Source organism: Hipposideros armiger, unplaced genomic scaffold, assembly GCF_001890085.2.
Source record: "Hipposideros armiger isolate ML-2016 unplaced genomic scaffold, ASM189008v1 scaffold_813, whole genome shotgun sequence".
Taxonomy (NCBI): Eukaryota; Metazoa; Chordata; class Mammalia; order Chiroptera; family Hipposideridae; genus Hipposideros; species Hipposideros armiger.
This window is the reverse complement of record NW_017732163.1, coordinates 289,101-312,486: the sequence shown is the minus strand read 5'-3', so window position 1 is coordinate 312,486 and position 23,386 is coordinate 289,101. Positions and strand designations below refer to the sequence as shown.

General features: G+C 44.6%; 1 protein-coding gene across 6 annotated transcripts; it reads left to right on the top strand.

Annotated features, from left to right (window-relative positions):
- Positions 1 to 2,709: 2,709 nt before the first annotated feature.
- Positions 2,710 to 21,444, top strand: SMIM17 (small integral membrane protein 17). 6 transcript variants are annotated; one of them, XM_019628872.1, is made up of 5 exons: positions 2,713 to 2,990; positions 3,089 to 3,179; positions 12,956 to 13,214; positions 15,440 to 15,516; positions 19,884 to 21,444. In XM_019628872.1, exons 3-5 carry the CDS (start codon positions 13,052 to 13,054, stop codon positions 19,992 to 19,994), a joined length of 351 nt encoding a protein of 116 aa, XP_019484417.1. In that variant the 5' UTR covers positions 2,713 to 2,990; positions 3,089 to 3,179; positions 12,956 to 13,051; the 3' UTR covers positions 19,995 to 21,444. The 6 variants fall into 6 exon arrangements, with proteins under 6 accessions (XP_019484421.1, XP_019484417.1, XP_019484419.1 ...); XM_019628876.1 differs by having other exon boundaries at positions 2,710 to 3,179; positions 21,069 to 21,444; XM_019628874.1 differs by having other exon boundaries at positions 2,713 to 3,179; positions 12,963 to 13,214.
- The last annotated feature ends 1,942 nt before the right edge of the window (positions 21,445 to 23,386 follow it).

The following is a 23,386-nucleotide window of genomic DNA, read 5'->3' as shown; positions in this document are numbered from 1 at the left end:
TCCTGCTCTGTAGGATCAGCCCCCGCACAACAACTCTTCCACTGTAGTCAAGGCCAGTCCTCACAACCAGTGAGCCCAAGGGTCAGTCTCTCACATTGATGTGCAATTATCAACCAAGGCTCAACTAAAGAGGAGGGTACGCACAACCCACACAAAGGACACCTGGAGTGTGTGGCTCAGGTGACAAGAAAGACTGTGCCACTGAACCCCACAGCACACCTGCTACATAAGGCCACTCTATTAAGACCAGAAGACATTGCAGCCCTACCTAATACATAGAAACAAACACAGGGAGGCAGTCAAAATGGGGAGACAAGGAAACATATCTCAAATAAAAGAATGGAACAAAGCTCTAGAAAAAGAACTAAGCAAAATGGAGATAAGCAATCTGTCAGAGACAGAGTTCCAAACACTGGTTATTAGAATGCTCAATGATCTCAGGGAGAACTTCAACAGAGAGATGGGAAACATACAAATGAAGATGGGAACCATAAAAAAAGAACCAGTCAGAAATAAAGGATACAATAATGTAAATGAGAATATATTAAGGGAAATCAACAGAAGATTAGATGAAGCAGAGGATTTAACCAGCGATGTAGAAGATAAGGTAGCAGAAAACATCCAACCAGAACAGCAAAAAGAAAAAAGAATCCAAAAAACTGAGAAGAGTTTAAGAGGCCTCTGTCACAATATCAAGCATACCAACATTTGCATTATAGGGGTACCAGAAGGAGAAGAGAGAGAGCAAGAAATAATGACAGAAAATTTCCCTAACCTGGTGAAGGAAATGGGTATTCAAGCCCAGGAAGCACAGAGAGTCCCAAACAAGATGAACCCAAAGAGGCCAACACCAAGACATATCATAATTAAAATGCCAAAGGTTAAATACAAAGAGAGAATCTTAAAAGCAGCAAGAGAAAAGCAGTTAGTTACTTACAAGGAAGTCCCCATAAAACTGTCAGCTGATTTCTCAACAGAGACTTTGCAGGCAAGAAGGGAGTTGCAGGAAATATTCCAAGTGATGAAAAGCAACAAAATACAACCAAGATTGCTCTACCCAGCAAGGCTGTCATTTAGAATTGCAGGACAGATAAGGAGCTTCCCAGACAAGAAAAAGCTGAAGGAGTTCATCACTTCCAAACCAGTATTACAAAGACTTTTAGAGGGACTTGCTTTAGATGGGAGGGGCATAAGAACAGGTGAAAGGGGAAGGAATTAAGAAGAACAAATTGGTTGTTATACAGTAGTCATGGGATGTAGGGTACAGCATAAGCAATATAATAAACAATATTGTCATAACTAGATATGGTGCCAGATAAGTACTAGATCTATCAGGGAGATAGATGGAAATGGGGTTGGTAGCAGGGTGAAAAAGGTGAAGATATTAAGAAATACAAATTGGTAGTTAATACAGTATGGGGAATATAATCAACAATGTTGTAAAGATCATGTAAGGTGCCAGATGGGCACTGGACTTATCAAGGGGATCAAATCATAGACTGTGTAGATACATGACCAATGCGCTATACACCTGAAGCTAAAGTAGAATAATATTGAATGTCATCTATAACTAAATATATAGGTATATATAGTCACGGGATGTGGAGTACAACATAGAGAAGATAGTCGATGGTATTGTAACAGCTATATAAGATGTCAGAGGGGTAGTAGATTAAGGGATGGGTGATCACTTTATGAGGGGTTTAAATGTCTAACTAATTTTAGAAACTTGAAAAAAATGGTAAGGAAGAGTTTAATATACTGATATGGGAGGAGCTCTGAGTTAGAGCATTAAATGAAAAACAAACAAAAGTTGACAACAGTATATATTGTACATTCTCATTTGTGTTCTTAAAAAGTTTACATATACATGCACACACAGTAGTATAAAGAACACTACTACTTCTGTATATTGTTAATCTAGTGAGATGCTTCTGTGAAAGTCGGTAAATGGCTGCTGGCTGAAGGCCCTGACCCCTGCCATGTCCCCTCCTACATATCACTGAAAGGGTGCTATCTGTTGGTGATTACTTGACTGGCTCCTACTTCTGTACAGGTTACTAATTTATTGAAATGCTTCAATGGGAGAGACAGAGCAGATTATTCTTACTCTACCTGACCTGAAACTGAGAACTTTCAAAAAGGAATGACAAAGCACTTCAAGCCTACAGGACAGTATGGCAAGTAAGACAGCGTACCTCCCATGTGTTTATCACTCAGAACATTTGATTCTTTTTAACTACATGGGTACAAGACTTTGATTTTTAAAAGAAGCTTTATGCTAACATTGTATCCCAATTCTTTTTCATTTGTTTGCTTTATCCTTATTCTTTAAAAAATTTACCCAGTTTTCCACTTTATATATTCATTATTCACTTAAGAGCTTATTTGATACAAAGCTCAAAAGGGACAAAAGAATATATGACAAAAAATAAAGTGGCTCTCTTCTGGCAACCACAATTATCAGGGTTTTTTTGGAGCCTTCAAGAAATGCTGTAGGTGTACACACACACACACACACACACACACACACACACACACACACACACACACAAATCTCATCTGATCCTAATAGGGCCAGGAAACAGGAAGGGTAGGACTGTTTTCCCCCTCGCTGGTGGTCTAGATCCACGGGAGGGAGATGTGGGTTTCCATGGCAATCAACCATCTCTCAAGGATGTTAAGAAAAGACAGGTTGCCTGCCCTAGAATGGATCTGGATCCTTCTCTCAGAGAGGGGACTCCAGTGGCCGCCAGGAAAACAGCAGAAGGAATCTGACACTGCACCCCCAACCCCTCTCCAGCCCACATCCCTGACTGGGAAGGGGAGGGATGTCTCTCCTGGTGCTTAGAAGCCTTCAGAAGTCAGCTGCCTGCCCGCGGATTAGGACAAGGGCAGGCTTTAGAACCAGTTGGTCTCAGGTCTGAATCACGAGGGCTCACTGGCTGTGTGAACAGTGCCTGCTGCCTGTCAGCCATTGGGAATCAGCGGTGAGCAAGACAATTCACATCTCACCTCTCAGAGGGAGGCTAATCTTCTTATCTGATTCCCTTTTTTAAAATTATTACTTTGTTTTATTTCTCAACAGTTGATAAGTAAAGACATTTTCTTTGTCAAGGGTCAAAGGATATTGATAAAGCAAAATTTCCTGCAGATCTCAACTCATCTCTGCTCTAGAGGTGAGTGACTGTTGTGGATTTGGGGTGTTCTGGGGGTCGCTTTTCCTCTTCATTTACATGTGTATCTGTGCCTGTAGAAATAAATGTAATTTGTGTCTGCACATTTGGGAATGAATGCATTGATTCTGAGCTCCAGTTTTCTTATCCATAGAATTAGCCCTGCTAATAGTACCCATCCCATAATTACAATACCAAATGTATATCAGCCTCTTACTGTGAGATCTGCATTATTGTTATTGAGTAAATTATAATAATTAAATCTATATGTTATATTTCATTGATGCTAAGGTGTGCTTTTTATTTTATTTTTTACATTTTAACATCTCGGAAATATGTTTTTAAATTGTCAGTATCTTTGGATTTTTAAGGTTTGTTTCTTCTTTAAGGTTTTAACAATTTATTTTATATAAGCAACACACGTGGAGGCAAAATTCTCACATTCATGGCATGCCATAGTCAGGAAGAGTAATTAATTTGTACCCTGAGATGAAGCGAATGTAACAGGGCCACCCTCCTTCGTCTTGGTTCCCAAATAATAAAACATTAAGCACTTTCTGTAAGCCTGTAATCCTTAGCAAAACCATCTTATTCCTGAGTTTTACCATGCTGAGATTTGAAGATGTGTCATGAACTTTCTGGCTGTGATAATCATTTAATAAAATTACTGGGTTTTCATCATGAATGAATAGGTGCAACCTTGATAAACTTGGTAATCTGTGAGCTTTTTCTTTTAAATACCTCTGTATTTTTAATTGGTAAGCCTTTACACATACATCTATGTATCTATGGAAAGTAACTGACATTGTTTTTTGTGTTGCTGGGTTTTCCTGTAAGTGATGTCACACTACATCAGTGGTTTTGCAAATTGCCTTTTTTGATGCAATGCTGTATCTTGGAGGCCTTTCTTTATCAGTTCACAAAGATTGATTTTGTTCTGTAAAATGAGGATAATGACATTACCCACCTTTTGTGAGGACACAACAGGCTATCAATAAATGTCAATTAATAAAGATTCTGTCTTTAGAAAGTTAACTCCATTGGTCAGACAACAGAAAAGCCCTGTGGGATGGGGTGGACAGGAAGGCACATATTTCTCGAAGCAGACTTGGCAATTCTCTGCTCTTTTATGATTTTACTCCAGACACCCCAAGTGACTGGATACTTCAAGGTTTTAGGCAACTAATTGAGTTTTCTTAGTTCAATCATCCTTCTTTTTTTTCCCCTGCAGAATAAACTGAAGTATTTTCAGTAATAGTGAAACAAATAGGTCTTTGGTGACCAGTTTCCCTGAGTTAAATTTTGACATTTACAAGTTGAATTTAGGCTTCTCCCAATAGGTCTGAGGCTCCTAAAATATCACCTTTTGGAAATAACCTAAATGTTTGCCAGTTGGGGGAAGGGTCACAATAACTAGTTGCATCCACACAATGGGATTAATTTTCAATAGTTGTTCAAAAGAATGAAGTAGGTTCTTCTCCTTGTGGGATCCTTACTTACAGGAGTCCTTGCTTGGTGCCACACAACTCCATGAAAGGATAGAAAAGTAGGTAAGAGCCAGATTTCAGTGGATCTAGGTGATCAAAGAGCTCAAATCAGAGCCTCAAACCTCCTAACCCTTGAAGAGGTGTGGAAATCATCCTCTAAAGGGAAATCATCCTCTTCAGGCATTCTGGGTGTTTCTTACAATATCCAGCACATAGTGAGTGTTTTATCAATGTCTGTATCTTGAGTGATGGGTGCAACTGTGGCTTCCCTGGTGACAAGATCTTTGGGAAGAACATACTCTTTGATCCATTCATCAATCCCAGAGTAGTTAGATTTTATGCCAGGAGCTCATTCTTGAAGACCTTGCATAATTATAATTCAAGACTAATCCTAACAAAAGATGGTTGGCATGTCTCTTCACCAGCTAAAATGATATTCAAATAGCAAACACAGTTTACAATTTAAACAATTGATCATATTTGAAAGTATGGATTTTTAAGGAATTTTTAAATTTCAAGGCTTGTTACTTCAAAACATGCCACCCAAAGCTCATGATTTTGAATGTTTGTAAGTCAAGTTAGCATAAAATATAGCCATGCTATATTTATATAAATCTACAATAATATCTTTCTTGTGACCCCCCACCTTGCAGAATAAAAACTAGGGCCTTGCCAATAACTCACATATACCCCAACACAAGGTAACCATCATTCTGAATCGTGGGCATACCTTTCTCTTACGTTCCATATTTTTATACGTTTCTCACCTCAGAGATTTTTTGGAAACTCAGTGTTAATAATTTCAGTCAGGTTGTAGCCAGGCCCTGCCATTCTAAGAGCCAAACCTGCCTCTTAAAAATGACTCTGCAGTTTTTGCTCTCATCTGCTTTCACCCCACGCTGCCTACAGCCCAGAGAGCTTTGTTTCCAGGCAACAGCAGTGCTTTTTTCAGGCGGATGGGTTATTTGAGAGAGAGAGAGAGAGAGAGAGAGAGAGAGAGAGAGAGAGAGAGAGAGAGAACGCGCTTGCCATCTAGTCTGCCTAGAGATGTTACCATGGACAGCTCAAGCTGCTGCCCCCCATTCAGCACCAAGGACAGCTCTATCTGAAGGGGTTGGGCAACACGAAGAGGTCTATGTGAATGGGATTCAGAACCACGGACACTACCAGGAGTCAACTTTTCCCATGGCCTCTGCTAGATGTATGTTCTCTTCTGAGCAGATTCCTGAGGCCCCTCCATGACCCACATCACCAAGAGTCTCCGAATGCTGGCACCTCAGTAATCCAGGCTCTCCTGGTTTTAACCTCAGAAACACAGGCGCTGAACACTTAACACACCCCAAAGGGAATTCTGGATTTTCTCTATACACACAAAAAAACTTGACCTTACTTAGTGCACTACAGAACACTAGCTGCTCAGGCTCAAAGTCCAAAAGTCTTCCATGAATCCTCCCTTCCTGTCATCCCTCACATCCCGTCCATCAGTGAGTTCTCTCAGCTCCATCTCCAAAGTATAGAGAGCCAAAAAAATGCATACACATTTTAAGAAAGGAAAACTGTGTTAAAATTGTAATACTCAATGTACACTGACAACAAAAGATGAATACAAATCACATTTGACTTCTGCTATTACAAGAGGTGCTCAAAGTGGTTACCATCAGCGTCCAGACACTTCTGATTATGGCAAACTACTGCTTGAGCAACGTTGACCAAAGTGTCCACTTGTATACATTTTTTTGGCACCCCCGGTATATTCTGAATCTGTCCACTGCTCTCCAATCCCATTGCCATCACCTCACTCCCTGCCACCATCAATCTCACTTGGTTTACTGCATCAGCCTCTTAACTGGTCTTCCCATTGTACCTATTGTCCCTCCTAGAACACACCCCCACATCGCAGTTTCAGCGATGACCTGAAAATGTAAATCAGATTATATCACACCCTTCCATGGCTTCCCAGCTCACCTGCAATTACATTAAAAAATGTCTCTGTGGCTTTCAGGACCCTGGACGTCCTTACCTGACCACTCTGGACACACAGGCCAGGGGAAAATATCTGCCCCAGACAGAGAAACAGGTGAAGGATCACTATCCAGAATGTGTAAAGAAAGCCTAAAAATAAGTAACAGCTATAGAAACAAATAGAGTAATTCAGAGAGGGTACAAACAGGCAATTCACAGAAGAGAAAAAAAAAAACAAACCCTGATCCATAAACATGTAAATTTACTCCATGTCACCAGTAAGCAGGGAAATGACAACATGACTGTAAAGGGAGATATTTTTTCCCCTTCATCTACGGCTTTGTCAAAAATTTAAAATTTTGATGTAGCCTCTACGAGAGCAATTTGGAGGTAGTCACTGCATTGTCAAGGTGAATAATAATGATAATAAGAGCAGCTAACAGCTATTAATCAGTATATGGGCATTATTAATTTTTACCTTCACAGCAATCTTGGGAGGTGGTTTGCATATTATTCCCACTGAACAGAATGGGAAACTGAGGCACAGAGCTGCTATGTGACACATCCAAGGACACACTAGTGGCAAACAGCAAAGCCGGTCTCTGACCCCAGGGTCTCCAGGCTGCCGGACCCCCGCCCGGCTTCTTCATCGTCCCTCCCCCACCGCGCACACCGGTTGTGGACTACAGAACCTCCTAGGGGCCTGTGCGAAGCTGTTGCCCTATCGAGAGGTGGACAAACCTCCATACCCATCACGGGGGATGGAAGGCTCCTCCCCCACTGTAGCCGACCTCACTGCGAGAAGATCGCCACACCCCCGCCACAGCACGGCAGGCGCATTGTCACTGTCGCAACTCCGCTCCACTCCCCACCCTCCTGCAGGCGCAGGCTCCCCAGGGCTCGGGGAGCAGGAGGGGAGAAGGCCGCCCACCCTCTCCTACTCCCTCCACCCCACCCCCATCTCCCACCCTCAGCCTTCGCGTCTGCGCAGCCGCGGTTGCTGCGGCGCCAGCTCTGCAGTGCCGGGACTGGGTCTGGTTGGGGAGGGTGAGTCCTTCCAGAATCCCCGCGGGCGGAAGGGGGCGGGAAAATGGGGCTGGGGGCGCGGGCGGTGATGCGAGGACGCGCATGACAGTGTGAATGTGTGCGAGTGTGGGTGTGTGCCTGGGGTGAGGAAGCAGGAACGCTCTAGGGATGCGGGTCTGAGGAGGGGTCTCCAAGTTCATCCGGTGGGCGAGGGCTGGGCTGGGTCTGGCCCTCCTCCAGTCGCGGTCTGTCCACCCGCCAGTGGATTGCATTTGAATTTCGGCCTTGGCGCGAGGAGGGCAGGATGACCCTGCGCCGAGCATCCGTATGTGAATCTGCGCACTCTCGTGGGTCGCTGTGCACACGTGTGCTCTCGTCTCTCGGGGGCTCCGTGTGCGCCCTCCCGCATGCACCACCGCGCACGTGTGCGCTGTGTGTGTCTGGGCACGTGTGTACCCTCCGCAATGGCTGGGTGTACTGGCGCTGAAATCAGACAGGGTTCGACCCCCACCCAGCTCCAATTAGCCGTGTGGCTTGGATCAATGGCCTTCCCCGTCGGTATGGTGGAATCAGAACCGTATCTACCAGCGGAGACTTATGGCAAGGGTTAGATTAGGAAAAGGGCGCAGAGCGCCGGGCGGTGCTTGACACACTGGAGCGCTCAGGAAACAGTGACTGCCGGGGCTGTGATTACTATTATTGTGGTGGTCGTCGTTGTTGTCACTGCGTCTCTGACCTTTCTTCCCAGCCGATGACCTGTTTGCTTTTTCTCCAAGGACACTGACAAGCACCCCTGTCACGCCCACAGATCTCTCTGTCCCCTTCCTTTCTCTCTTTTCCATCCCAACAGACCCAGCTTCTTCTGACCTAGACCCCATGGCTCTTGTCTCCTCCATCGGCCATCTGCATTTTCTCCTCTTCCCATGCCTTCTTACCCCTAGGCCTAAACACATGATTAATTCTCTCTCATGTTGAAAATAAAACAAAACCAGTAACCAAAACAGCATGCCCTACCAATGCTCACTCACTACTTTCCATGAAGGCCATTTTATTTTTCTTGGAAACTGTCCTCTATGCCCCACTCCTCCCACCCTCCACATCCTCCCCAGCCACATTGAGATTGCAAACTGGCAGCCTCAGGGTCCAACCCAGCCCCACCACCTGTGTTATTTGGCTCACATAGTGCATTCCTTGTAAACATTTGAATAATTATTGGTATTTTGAAAAGCAGAAGATGTCATCTAAAAACACAGATTTCCAGTGTTCTTGAGAAATCAGAACATGAGACACACTGGGCCTACGTTTTCATTTGGCAAATGTTGGCTGGGCTGAATGGGGCAGGTTCATCAGACAGGGCGCCCGATCTCTCCTTTGCCACAATTCCCACTACTCCCTATAGCCTCTCCCTATCTCATGCATCATTTGCCATTGGTTCATGTTTTCATTACAATAGAGAAGTATTTCTCTGTTTAAAGTCAGGACTTTATAAAAGACCCCACAACAGTGTTTGCGATCCAGCAGAACCAGATTCAAGCAGCACAACAAAATTCATGCAATGTGCAATTCCCAAAGCCAACATTTATCTACATATATATTGAAACAGACATGTGCAGCAAACCACAAGTAAAATTACCTGAAATTGAAACAATTTGTATTTTGTTTCAGTGTTCTTTTTAGTGCAGTCTAAAATACGCAGAATAATGAGCATGAAGTGTCCAGTTCAATGAAGGTAGAGCTCAATGAATTTGCACAAAGCTCTTCACCCCTGGAACCACCATTCACATAAAGATATAGAACACCTCCAGCCCCATCCCCCAAAAGTTCCCTGTGCCTCTCCCCTTGTCCCCAGCCAGGCACAACTGCTGTTCTGACTTCTATCAACATCGACTAATTTTGTCTGGACCAGGCTTAGTTTTTAATCAATAAAATCACATATATGTACTCCTTAGTGTCTGGCCTTTTTCACTCAGTCTAATATATACTTTTAGATCCATCCATGTTGTTGCATGTATCTCTTTATTTGTCTTTTTTAGTCCTGAGTAGTACTCCATTATATAAATAAATTGTGATTCACTTATGCATTCTCTTGTTGATAGGCATCTGGGTTTTTAATATTTTTATTGTGAATATGAGGATATTTGACTGAATATAGGCAGTTTTGTATTACAAATACAGCTGATAGCAATGTTTGAGGACAGTGTTTGTGTGGACATCGGCTTTCATTTCTCTTGGGGGAGTGTCTAAGAGTAGAACTGTGGGGGTGCTAGGGTGCACGTGTGTTACGCTTTAGAAGATTTTGCCAAATTGTTTTGCCAAAGTGTTTAAGCCAATATACACCCCCACCAGCATGTATGAGTCAGCCTGTTTTTACAATCTATCTCAATGATTTCTAAGGGAAACTTTGTTACAAATGGAAATCTAGTATCTCTTTTTATTTTATTATTTTGTTTTACAGTTATTGAGGATAACCATGAAAATAAATACAGGGAAAATAAAACAATATCCTTACATTCTGGTTGGATACTTTGCCTGCCTGAATGGAAGATGGGGGGGGGGGAAATGGGGAGAGAGAGAGATTAAAGGCATATTAGCACCAAACAGACTTTCTCCTTGAAGTAATCAGAAGGCTAAAAAGGGTGCTGAAACCACTTCACATCCATTCATAAGATTACTATCAAAAAAACAAAACAAAACAAATGTTGGCGAGGATGTGGAGAAAAGGGAGCCCTTGTGCACTGATGGAGAGTCCTCAAAAAATTAAAAATAGAGCTACCTTATGACTCAGCAATTGCACTTCTTGGTACTTACCCAAGGGACATGAAAGCAGGGTCTCAAAGAGCTATTTGCACACCCATATTCATAGCATTATTCACAATAGCTAAAACGTAGAAGCAACCCAAGTGGTTGTCAACAAATAAATAGATAAGAAAAATGTTGTCTATACATATACAATGGAATATTATTCAGCCTTAAAAAGGAAGGAAATTGTGCAATATGCTATAACATGGATGAAACTTGAGGACATTATACTGAGTGAAATAATACAAATACTGTGTGATCCCACTTATATGAGGTCCCTAGAATGGTCAGATTCATAAAGACAGGAAGTAGGATGGTGGGTGCCAGGGGCTGGGGGAGGGAAGAAGTGGGAGTTGTTTAATGGGACAGAGTTTCAGTTTTACAGGTAAAGAGTTCTGAGGATGGATGGTGGTGACAACTGCACAACAGTGTGAATGTGCTTAATACTGCTGAACTGTACACTTAAAAGCTGGTTAATATGGCCAATTTTTTATTATGTGTATTTTAACTCGATAACAAAAACGGTGCTGAAGAGAAAGAACTTTCTCTCACTGGGACCCAGCATTACCTAGCCCTGGATGTGTCTGCAATGGCCTCCTGGGCTGTCCTGGGGGGTGGATGATGCAGGGACAGAGGACATGGAGGCTTCGAGGCTGCCTGAGGAAACTGGCCTCTGCATGTATGGGGGCATTGAAAGCATCTTGACCACAGCAGGTCTGGAGGAGGATGAAGCTGGTGGACTGGGTGTGGGGTTAGGGGGCTGATTGACAGTGTCAAGGGTAGAGTGGACCGTGGGTGCAGACTAGAACCAGAGCAGGGGCACTGCTTTCTGGGGCAAAAACAGGTGGATGTAGCGGTCATTGGATGTGGGGATGAGGGGCAAGTGGACAATAATGCCTGTAGAGTGGGGATCCAGGGGCGCAGGGCATCCTGGGGTGTGGGGGAGCTGGCAGGGGTTTCTGGGAAGTGAGTTTGAATTTTGGTTTCATGGGCCTGTGTGACACCCTCTCCATGATTGGTTATGTAGGGGAAAAGAACACATCTTGAATATCCATAATAAATGTGCTGGTTTCTATTATTAAAAAGTTTCACATATACTTACAAGTGTGAAGATAGCACCGTGAGCCACCATCTTCCCAGGTGCAGCGATCATCAATTGCCTGTTGGCTCTGACCCTCTTTCATCTACATCTACTTCTTTTTTCTTTCTAATTAAATGTATTTGGGTAGCATTGGTTAATAACGTTACATAAATTTCAGGTGCACAACTTTATAGTATGACGTCTGTGTCCTTGTGTGCTCAGCCTAGTCTCCTTCTGTCACACCCATTCATCCCTCCATAGGCACCCTTATGTTAACTGCAGCAGTATTTACAATAGCCAAGACCAGGAAGCAACCCGTGTCCATCATCTGTTTCTCTTTATCTCACCGCAGAAGTATTTTAAAGTGTATCTCAACCATCATGTCAATTCACCCCATACACTACAAAAATATCTCTTGGAAAAAAAAAGGTGAATATTTTCTTACCTATCTATGAGGCCATTTCAAAAACAATCAATGAGAAAGAATTCCTTGGTATCATCAAATATCCAGTCCACAATCAAATTTCCTTGAGTGTCTTAAAAATGTTATTTTTCACAGAAGGATCCTTTGAATCTGATTCCAAACCAGTCTCACGTGCATTTGATTCTTGAGTCTCGAACTTCTTTTTGAAGTCCTGTGTTTTTAAAAATCTGATATAACAATTTCTATTTGCATGAACCCAAGCAAGAAGAAACTGATTACAAGAGCTTTTTTTTTTTTACACCAAGAGAATTTACTCCTTTTTTATTTAAAAAAATTACTATTCATGAGGGCAGGCAGTGGATTATACATATAATGCAAGGTTGGTAATACAGACAAATTCCTAAATCCAGCGTTAGAATCTCAAGGTAAAGGGCTGCATAATCATGTCATTATAGTTCAGATATCTTGTTGCAAACAACCTCTGAATTTCAGGTTGACAAGACATAGAATGAGAATATTAAAGAATATTTAATTTCAAGTTAGACTTTTAACCTGTACCTGGCAAATGCCTTTTTTTTTCTTATGACAATGAAGCAGAAGGTTGGGGCTGCAGGAGGCTGGAGGGAAAATGGGTCCTTCTCTCTGCAGCCAGAGGGATGCTGGAGGTGACTGCCTCCTTCTAGAAACATCTGGCTATATATTTTGGGACATGGAGTGTGTGTGTGTGTGTGTGTGTGTGTGTGTGTGTGTGTGTGTGTCTTGTGTGTGAGTGTGCACATGTGCCACTCTGGCCCCTATCCCCAAACTCCTTACTCCCTTCCTTGATTTTTTTGTCTCTGGAGCATCTATCCCCATCTGACATACTGTATTTGTCCCCCAACTAGAACCTGAGCCCCACGAGGGCAGGGAGCCCCGTTCCCATCACTCCTGTGTCTGTGCACCTAGAAATAGTGCCTGGCACACTCTGTAAATATTTGTTGAATGCCTAAATGTCTCTCAGTCCTCAGGTTGCAAATCCTGTACCTGGGGAACCCGACGGACTTTCGGACAGGAGGAGAAGGAGAAGCCTGCCTTGGAAGTGCTGCTTCCTGGGAAGATGCAGAGTCTCAGGCCTGAGCAGATCCGGGGGCTGCTGGAGCCCGAGAGGACCAAGACACTGCTTCCTAGGGAGAGCAAGGCCTGGGAGAAGCGTGCCACCTTCGCCAAAGACTGGGTATCGGTCGAGGTTGGGGCCCCCACCTGTAACAGTGATGAGAAAGGTGAGGGGGCAGGGCCCCGTGGGAAGTGAGGGGAAGGGTCATGGCAGAGCCTGGGAAAGACAAGACATTTATTCCATTGCTCATTCATTCAACAAATTTTTATGGAGCCCTGTGTCAGTCAGCTTTTGCTGTGCAACAAGTCACCCCAAAACATAGTTGCTAAAAGCGACAATCATTTCTCTGCTCATGATTCTACAGTCCAGCAATAGGATCTGGCCTCCAGGAAGGGGACAGTCCCCCTGCTGCTGTGCCTGCATCTGCCCACACAGCCGCAGTGAGCTGTCAGGACAGCTGGTTGAACTAAGATGACCTTATTCACACATCTGGCTGGTTTGATGGTGCTGACTTCAGGCAGAGTGTCTCCAGCAGACTGGCCCAGGCTTATTCTCATTGAATGTTCACAGAGCAAGAGAGAGAAAGCCGGGACTCACAAGCACTTTGAAGCCTCTGCTGGCAGTCCAGCCAAAATAAGCCACATGGTCAAGCTGAGCATCAGTGATGGAAGGGTTGCCCAAGGGCGTGGACACAGGAAGCAAGTTGGAGGCCATCGGGGGCAAAAATCTACCACAAGCACCTACTACGTGCCAGGCGTGAAGGGTCCAGTGGTGAGCCAGAGGGCCCTAGGAGAGATCAGATTTTAGTGAAGAAAACAGACCACAAATAAGTTATGTCTGATGAGAGGTGTGAAGACAGTAAAACAGGACAATTGATGGAGAGCGAGTCCCATGTGATCAGGACGGTGAGAGACGCATGACAAGGACTCGGTTGTCCCAAGTGCTGGGGAAGCGTGCTGAGGACAGGCAGAGCTAGTGCACATACCATGAACCCGGCAGTGCCATCACCTTGCTGTCCGGAGGAGACCATGGTGAATGGAGCAGAAAGACTGGGCCAGAGGTGGGGCAACTTGCAGACCTTGGCAAGGAGTTTGCGTGTTATTTGAGTATTGGGAAACCCTGGGAGGCTTTGAAAGGAGAAATACAGGGTCTCCTTTGCATTTCAAACAGATTCCTCTAACTGAGTGGTTCTCTACCGGGGGCGCTACTGCGCCCCACCTCCGCTCCCCAGGGGACGTCACAATGTCTAGGGATATTGTGGATTGTCATTGTTGAGAATATGAGACTGCCATCTAGTGGGCGGAGGCCAGCCCTGCTGCTAGACATCCCACAGGCACAGGACAGCCCCACCACAACGAATTATGCAGAGGGAAATGCCAATGGCCCGAAGAGGGGAAACCCTGCATCCAGCGCGTGTGACAATGAATTGTAGGATGAGGAAGTCAAGAGTGGAAGTTGGGAGGCCAATTAGGAGACGCCTGCAACTGGCCGGGAGGGAGAGGTGACCTAGCTAGGGGCGGTGGTGGTGGACATGGCGTAAGCGGGGAGAACTGAGAATCAGAGTTCTCGCTGGTGGGTGTGGGGGAGGGGAAGACAAGAGCAATATCAAGGATGAGTCCTGAGGTTTTGGTCCACACAGCTGCACTAAGGGCGGTGCCTCTTGCTGAGATGGGGACCCCATGAAAGTCACTCCCACAGCAGAATGGGGGCTGGCTTCTACCAGCGGCTGGGTCCTTCTTGCACGGGGACAAATGGACCTGGGACAGAGGTGAGGGTATTATGGACGCCAGTCTGGAAGTGAGGAGAAGGCATTGGATTCCAAGCAGGGCCCGGGTGCGGGAAGAGTGGGAAATGCCCACCTTTGGCCTGACCCCTAGTTCTGTCCCACTTCTGGGTGAGAAGGATGTTGAAGTTGGAATGTCGGGAGATTTCCCCACAGGCCGATGGGAGCTGGGGAAGCCTCCACCATCTTGGTTTAGTTCTGTGGCTTTTTCTTCTACTTCCTCACTCAGTTTTAGCCAGAAGCCTGAAGGGAAGGACTATCTTACCCATTTGACAGGTGAAGGAATAGAGGTGGCACATCAGTTGAAACACTTTAAGTCTTCCTGATAGTTAGTGACAGAAATGGGATCAGAATTCAGGTCTCTGATTCTCTCCACCCGACCTGGGCCAGTGTGTGTGTGTGTGTGTGTGTGTGTGTGTGTGTGTGTGTGTGCGCGCGCATGTGCGCGCGTGCGTGCGTGCGTGCGTGTGTGTGTGTGTGTGTGTGTGTTGTGTGTGTCTATTAGCAGAAAAGGGATAGGATGCCAGGTGGGAAGAGCAAGGAGAGCCCACCCAGCTGGCCTGGTCACTCACACACGGCTTCTTTCTCCTCCACTCCCTGCACCCCAGATCTGTCTTCACAAGAGATTGGGCTTTCCCAGGAGTGGAGCTTGGTGGAGGAAGACTATGAGACAGAGGAGTCCCAGGTAAGTTGTGATTCCCCCCTCTTTCACAAATGTCCTGCTCTGAAGAACTCAGTGGGTTGTCACATTCCATTCCTCAGCTTGGAATTTGCCTGCCACGAGTCTGTGAGCTCCAAGAGGTAGGAAACAAGACACATTCCTATGGTAGTCAGACATGGCGTGGTGTCATGAGTGCCTGGAAGGGCAGTCTCCACATTTCAGTCTCTTCCTGAAAGTCAAGGGGACAGTAACCCCTCAGCAGGGCCCTGCGTCCCTGCGTGGTACTTGTGAGGTGAGTGAGGAACAAAGTCCCAACACACAGGTTCAGTTAGAGTGAGGAACACAGCTTTATTTGGGAACCAATGTCCCTCCAGAGACCAGTGCTCTGGTAAGCACAGAGGGTTATACAGGATAGAATAGAATTTAATAACAAACAATGTCCCAGAGTCAATCGAGATGGAGAAGGTCCTTGGTCTGGGAGAGACAACTGGGCCCACGACTGGTCTTGCAAGGAAGAACTTTGGAGAGTCCAGGAATATCGCAGCTTGCACCTCGCAGAGGGTCTTTGCCAGAGAACTCATGGCAGTGCTCTTGAGCTTTGCTTTTATCCTCTTTCCCTTGGACTTGTTTACCTCTTAGTTGATAACCAGAAGTTGTTTTGGTGAAGTTGTTTTATTACTCAATTTTGTTATCCTCGGTTTCACACAAAAACATGTTTTTCACTTCACTCTTATCAGTCTCACACATGTACAGCCTAGCTTGTGTCCCTACTAGTAAACAACTTGTTTTGCAAACCTCAGTCCAACATATATCATATATTTTATATGCTCTACACATGTGGAGTCTCCGTGTGGTGTGTATAACTTCTACCACGCATACCCTCAACCCTTCACTCATAAATTCATCATAATTTAGCCATTCATTCACCTGTCCCCTCACTCAGCCACCCAGACTTTCATTTGTCCATTCATCTACCCATCCACCCATCCATCCGCCCACCAATCCATCTGTCCTCTCATTTGTTCACCCAATCTTTCACTCACCTGCGCACACACATACCCATTCCATCCATCCATGTTTCCAGTTATCTATATACCTACTCAACCACCCATCCATCCATATACAGCTAATCCATCCATTTAACCCACCCATTCATCCATATACTACTTGTTGGCCATGGTAAGGATTTGGCTACTTTTCATTGACCCATATGCCTACTCATCCATTCACCCATCTCTACCCATACACCCATCCATTCATCAACCCATCTACCAGCCCATCCATTGATCCATCCACCCATCCATTAGTCACTCATCCACCATCCAACCATCAATTTATCCACCCAACCATCCATCCATTATCCATCCATCGACTAACCACCTACTAGGTTTTTGTTTTTTGTTTTTAGCTGAGCCATCCTGCCACCCGTTGGCAGCTCAGTGGCAGCTCAGCATGGGCCAGACTCGAACCGCTGTTGCTCAGAGCTCAAACCTTTGAGCGAGCTCTTAACCAACTGAGCCACTCAGCCAGCCCATTGAATCTAGGTTTTAATCTAAATACCGAGAATGAAACCAAACAGAATTATCAAGCACATTCCTTTCATTTAAAGACTTCATGTGTTTTTTTTTTGGGGGGGGTGGCATAAGACATATTTAAACAGTTATCTTAGAAAAATCACATAAGCACTCTAAGCAGCACATGAGGGTCCCATCTCCCAATCATATGTCTAAATCCAGCTTTGACTGGTTTAAGTCAGAAAAGAGATGTATTGACTCACAGTGGGGGGAGGGAGGCAAAGCAGGATGGTGGAGCAGTAACTGCTGGTCACAGAGGGATGGCTCAAAGGAGAAGACATTAACTCTGTGGCCAGGAGGCTTATTCTAGAACATCCCAGAGAGTAGGAGACAACAGACCTAGGATTGGGGGATGAATAAGAATTTCCCAGGTGAAGCAGGGGAGGGAACAGAACGTGCAAAGGCATGGCAGGATGGAGCATGCCTTTGGAAGAGCACTGGAGTTAAGGGGAGAGCAGTAGGAGATGTTGGTGAACACTGGGCTGGGAGGAGGTCATTTGTTTATTCCACAACTGTTTTTGAAGCACCTACTATGTGCCAGGCAGTGTTCAAGGCACCAAGGGTACAACTGTGGATGGGATAGAATGGCTCCTGCCTTCATTGGGCTTACATTCACTGAGATAGACAACAGGCAAAACACGTCGCTGAACTATACATCATGCTTGATGGCAGTAAAGTGCTACAGAGTAAATAAAGCAGGAGGGGCTTCAGGAGTACAGGGTGGGCATGAGGGTTGGTGATTTAAGAAGAGTATCCAGGGAAGTCCCCCACTGAAAGGGAGATACTGGGGTAAAGACGTGAAGGAGATTGGGAGAGTTAGATTGGCAGATTTCTAAGGAGAAGGGGTTCTGGGCAGAAGGACACAGCAAGTACAAAGGCCCTGAGGCAGGAGCTTGCCTGGCACATGTGAGGAGCAGCAAGGGGGATCAGTGTGGCTGGAGAGGGCTGGAGAAGACGGGAGGCTGTATTGGAGATGAGGTCACGGAGGTGATGGGGGAATGATGTAAGGTCTTTGTTGACCACAGTAAAAATTTGTTTTTTACTGTGAGTGGGGTTGGAGCTGTAGGAGCACTCTGGAAGATGAGGGACAACTTCCGACTTATGTTTTAACAGGACACCTCTCCCTGAAGTTCCATGCCAAGAGGTTGGGTTCATCTGTGGGCTGTGGAGAGCCATTGAAGGGGTTTGAGGGTTACAGCAGTCACTCTGGTGGCCCATGTGGAAGGAAGGAGGGCAGATGAGGCAGAGAGAGGGGTGCAGAGACCTCCAGGTAGAGAAAAAATGGGTGGGAATAATACAGCTGAGAGCTGCCACTTACCTCGTTCATGCTATTGGACGCGACTCTAAATGCTTCTCATCATTAGCTCATTCACTAACTCAGCACTCTCATATTAACTCATTCATTAACTCAGCACTCATAATAACTCATTCATTAACTCAGCACTCTCATATTAACTCATTCACTAACTCAGTACTCTCATTATTAACTCATTCATTAACTCAGCATTCACTTACTCTCATTATTAACTCATGAGCCTTGTGAGGTAGTTAGCTGGGTTTCCCTCCGTTTAACATGAGGAAACTAGGGCAAGGGAAGCACCTAGAGGCCTCTGCAGCATCATTCATTCATTCATTCACCCCATCATGGCTCATCCAACCAGCATTTCTCTTCTTTTACAGGATTTTTTTGATGTTCACCACTGCTTAGCTTTCCAGATAACTCATTACATCATGTCCATCCCCAAAACTTCCCTGATATTTTAATAGCAGTTGCACTACACGCATTGTTAATTTGGAGAATTGTCACCATTAACCATTTAGTCTTCCCGTCTTCATCGTGGTATGTCTTTCCACTCATTCATTCAATTGGCAAATACAGAGTTTGTACTCTGTGGCAGGCACTGCTCCAGGCCCTGGGTACAGCCGTGAGCACACCAAAGTCTTTGCCTTCATGGGGAATGGAGGAGAAGAAAGCTGGGTGAGGGAGATGGGTGGCGCTGGCATCTTCCATGGGAAGGAATTGGGGCATATGGTTCTAAATAGAGTGGTGAGGAAAGGGTTTTCTAAGGAAGTGATGGAAACCCTGAGATGGAAGCTGTGGCCAATAAAGCCTTAAGAACACTGGGGGAAGGCATTCCAGGCAGAAGAAACCACAGCTGCGAAGGCTGGGAGGTGACAGTGGCTGGGAGGTGACAGTGAGTAATGCAGGGAGCGACCTCAACTTTGGCTGACCCATGGGGAAGAAATGGGGTGTAGGGAGGGGTCAGGGTGAGGAACACCCAGGGTGGTGGTAGTGGGAGGGACGGAAGCTGCAGTTGGGTAGCTGGAGGGACCTGAAGGAGAGATGTGGAGAAACAGCATGAGGAGCTTTTGGGGGGCACAGGGGAGGGATTTGGGAGGATTTGGGACATGCCAAGTTTAAGATGCCCATTAGATATCCAAGTGAAGATGGCAAGTAGACAGTGAGATTTATGTCTGAAATTCAGGAGAGGGGTTGGGTCAAGAAACACACACACACACACACACACACACACACACCCATTGGAGGGTCATTAGAGAGCATAGATGATATTTAAAATGTGAGACCTTACCTACCTCTTTGAAATTTCCATCACATGTACCATTATTCTGATATTTCCTCTGCTGGGAAATAGGGATATTACGTTCTTTATCTTAATCTAGTCCCGTCACTGTACAGTTTTTAATTCAAACTGCTTTTTAGTCCATACGCCAATCCCAAAGTCCCATCTTCCTGCAGGTAACAGTGGTGACCCCTTCCTTTCAATATTTATGCTTTTTTTTTTCCTTCTGTTCCAGGGTTTTGTGGAGTGGCCAAAAGCCCCACAACAAACAACAATACTCTTGGTCCTGTGTGTGCTTTTCTTGTTCCTGGTGTTAACAGGGATGCCTATGATGGTTTACATTTAACCCTAACAGTGGCTCTTGTCTTGAAAGAGACCCCCTGTGTCCTGTTAAGGAAGGGTCCTGGTTAAACAGCAGGAATGGGTATTGGATATTATCAAATGCCTTTTAAACATCCATCAAGACGATTTTGTTTGTATTTAACCTTTTGGTGTGAGTCTTTGCATTGCTAAACTGCATTGAATTTAAGACAACATCGACTGTAAAACATATTATTTTGTATGCCACTGAGAAAGAAAGAAACGCTCCTTAATTATAAGATGCTACCAACTGGGAGATGCATCGTGACTTCAGAGAAGGTAAAAAAAGAAAGTGCAGCTTGGGCTTCATGGAATCTGGTAGATTTCTTCATATCACATCATCTTTGTCTCCGTGGGATGTGGAGCACCAGTCTTTTTAGAAACTGAATTCTATTTCTTGATATTTTCTGTAGTATTATTGCCTCTACCTTCATATGTAAAATTCATACTATATTTGCCAAGTTTAGGTATCATGGCGAAGTTCGCCTCATAGAAGGACCAGAGTAAAATTTTCTCGTTTTCTCTGCTTTCGAATAATTTCTGTAGCTTGAGAAGTGTCAATCCCTTGACATTGAGAAAAAGTAGCTCATAAAGGAGCCAGGTCCTACAGCTATGGTGGGGACGTCTCAGCTAATTCTTAGACAGCTTTCTCAGTTTCTTCCCATGTTGTTAGTTTATTATTCCTTTTTATGTCACTAATTTTGATGATTTCTAATGTTCTTTTATCCCCTAGAATATTCTTCATGCCATTGAGCTTTTCAGATTATTGGCTTAGTGATGCATATTTTTTATAATTAAACAAAATCTTATCTTCCTTTGGTTCCATCCCCTTTCTTCCTTTCAACTTCTGTTTGTGGTTTACCCATTATTCAATTTTTCAAAGGTTTATCTAGTTTATTATTATTTTTCTGAAGAAGCAGCATTAAGATTTATTTATGTCCATTATTTCTCTACTTTGTAATTTGTTTTCCTTTACTACGTATTGGGTTTATCTTTTATTGTTTCTATTCTTTGTCCTCTATTGTTGATTACTTAATTAATTTATATTCTCTTTTTACAGAATTATTTGCTGCATTTCTGTGCTGAATGGTATAAATGTACTTCTGGTGACAGGCTTGACCACATCTGAATGTCTGAACATTTGTGTTCTTGTTTATGTTGTTGTCTAAATATTAGATTGCCGTCTCTCTAAAGAGTGCTTTGAAATTCAGTGATTGGGTTTATTGAAAAATAGTTTTGTTTTCTTGATTTACTGCACTGTGAACAGAAAAAGTGGCCTATGATATATTTGCTCTCAAAACCTTTTTAAAAAGCCTTTATTGTGGCCCAGACCATGTCCAAGTTTGTACATGTTTCATGGATGTTTAAGAGGAATATGCATTTTCTGTCTACAATTTAAAACTCTACGTGTCTGTTAATTAAGTCAGTCTTATTTATCATGTTGTTCAGAGTCACTTATTACTTAACTTTGGCCTACCCTCTCTGTCAGAAACCAATAAGGTTATGTGAAAATCTGTTAGTATGATTGTTTGTCAATATAGTTTTATAATCTTTGATTTATGTATTCAGAACCTGTGTAATTTGATGCATATCATAAGTACAGCATTGCTATGTCTTTGCCAATTAAATAATATATGTAAACACCATGCACAGTGCCAGGCATATAGTAAGCACTCAATAAATGCTAGTGAAAACCTGATTCTGAATCCTTAGTCAAATATCAAATGATTGACTTTAACCAATTTAATCCTTTGCCTTAAATTTTACCTTGTCTAATAGTGGGTGACATTTCCATCCTGATCTCTCTGTGTCTGTGAGTGGAGGGGTATGTGTATATGTGTGTGTGGGTATGTGTGTGTATGTGGGAGGGTATATGTGTGTCTGTGTGTGGAGGGGTATGTATGTATGTGTATGTGGGTATGTGTGTGTGAAGGGAGGTGTGTATATGTGTGTGAGGGGTGTGTGTGTGTGTGTGTCTGTGGGGGGTATGTGTGTGTGTGGGGGTCTGTGTGTGTCTATGTGTGTGTGTGTGTGTGTGTGTGTGTGTGTGTGTGTGTGTGTATGTGTTAGACTCTGTCATTTTGTTTTAACAGGACTTCCGATGGCCTCTTCTGAGTCTGCTGGAGGACTCAGGGCAGGGAGAAATATGGGATCCGCACTCCCCATCCCTCTCATGGGCTGATGGCATCCAACAAGCGACAACTGGCCCTTAAAGGAAACATGTCTTGACTGTTATATTCCTTATTATTTTATTGGCTGCAAATAAGCTCAATTCAAATGAGCTTAAGCATAGACCTGAATTATTTGTTCACATTGCACCAAAGGTCGGGATGAAATTGGCTCAATTAATAGCAGGTTCTTGGGGTCTAAAACAATCACAGGGGTACCTTTCCTCTCCATTGACCTCCCAGTTATGCTCCCTATTGGGGGTGACCTCCCTCTTTCTCCACATGGCTGGGGGGATGGCTACCGTCACCCCTGTGCTCACCTCTTCCATGTGGCGAAGTGGGGGACTCAGGCAGATTCTTGTCTCACACACCCCCACCCTCCATAGCTGCTCTGCCATGGGGATCAGAGTTCTGAAATAAGGGACAGAGGGAACAGCAACTGCAAAGGCCAGAGTTAGGACGGAGCTACGGGAGGAATGGGTGGAAAATGGATTGAAGCCAGGATGCGTGGAAATGTGGAGATGCACGGGGATACCATCCTAGATGTCCAGGACCGAGAGGACGTGTGGGGGCGAAGGGGCTGTGCTGGGCTCAGACAGCACCACAGTCCTAACCAGATTTGTGGAATATTGAAAATAATCATGATGCTCATGGAGACCATATGAGTAGTGGCCATTTGTTTGGGCGCTGTCAGGTACCAGGAATGTCATCTCATTGACGGTGGAAGTCTCTACCACACCCCTGATGGGCCATTCTCCACCCAACAGCCAGGTGGATCCAATGAAACCATAATTAAGACCATTCATAATCCACCCACTTCAACAGTAAAAGTCGGTCCTCACACAAGCCAATCACGTGCCTGCCTCAGGACCTTTGCACTGGCTGCTCCCTCTGCCTGGGATGCTCATATGGCTCTGTCACTGGCTTCAGTTCTCTGCTCAAACGTTGCCTTCCTAGAGAGCCCTCCCTTGATCACCCTGGAGTAGGATCCCCTCCTTCCCCCTCCGCAGGTTATCCTCTGCTTTTCTTCATCACCACCTGAAAATTGTGGGTCAATGCATTTCTCGTCTGGCACCCTAACAGCCATTCCTCCTCGTCTCGTGGCCCCCCCTGGAGGAACTGAGTCCTGGGAAGGCTGAGTTAAGGTGTGGGGGTTGTGAGGTTCAGGCTGTGCCTCCCAGGAACTCCCCGCACTCCCGCACCAGCTTGT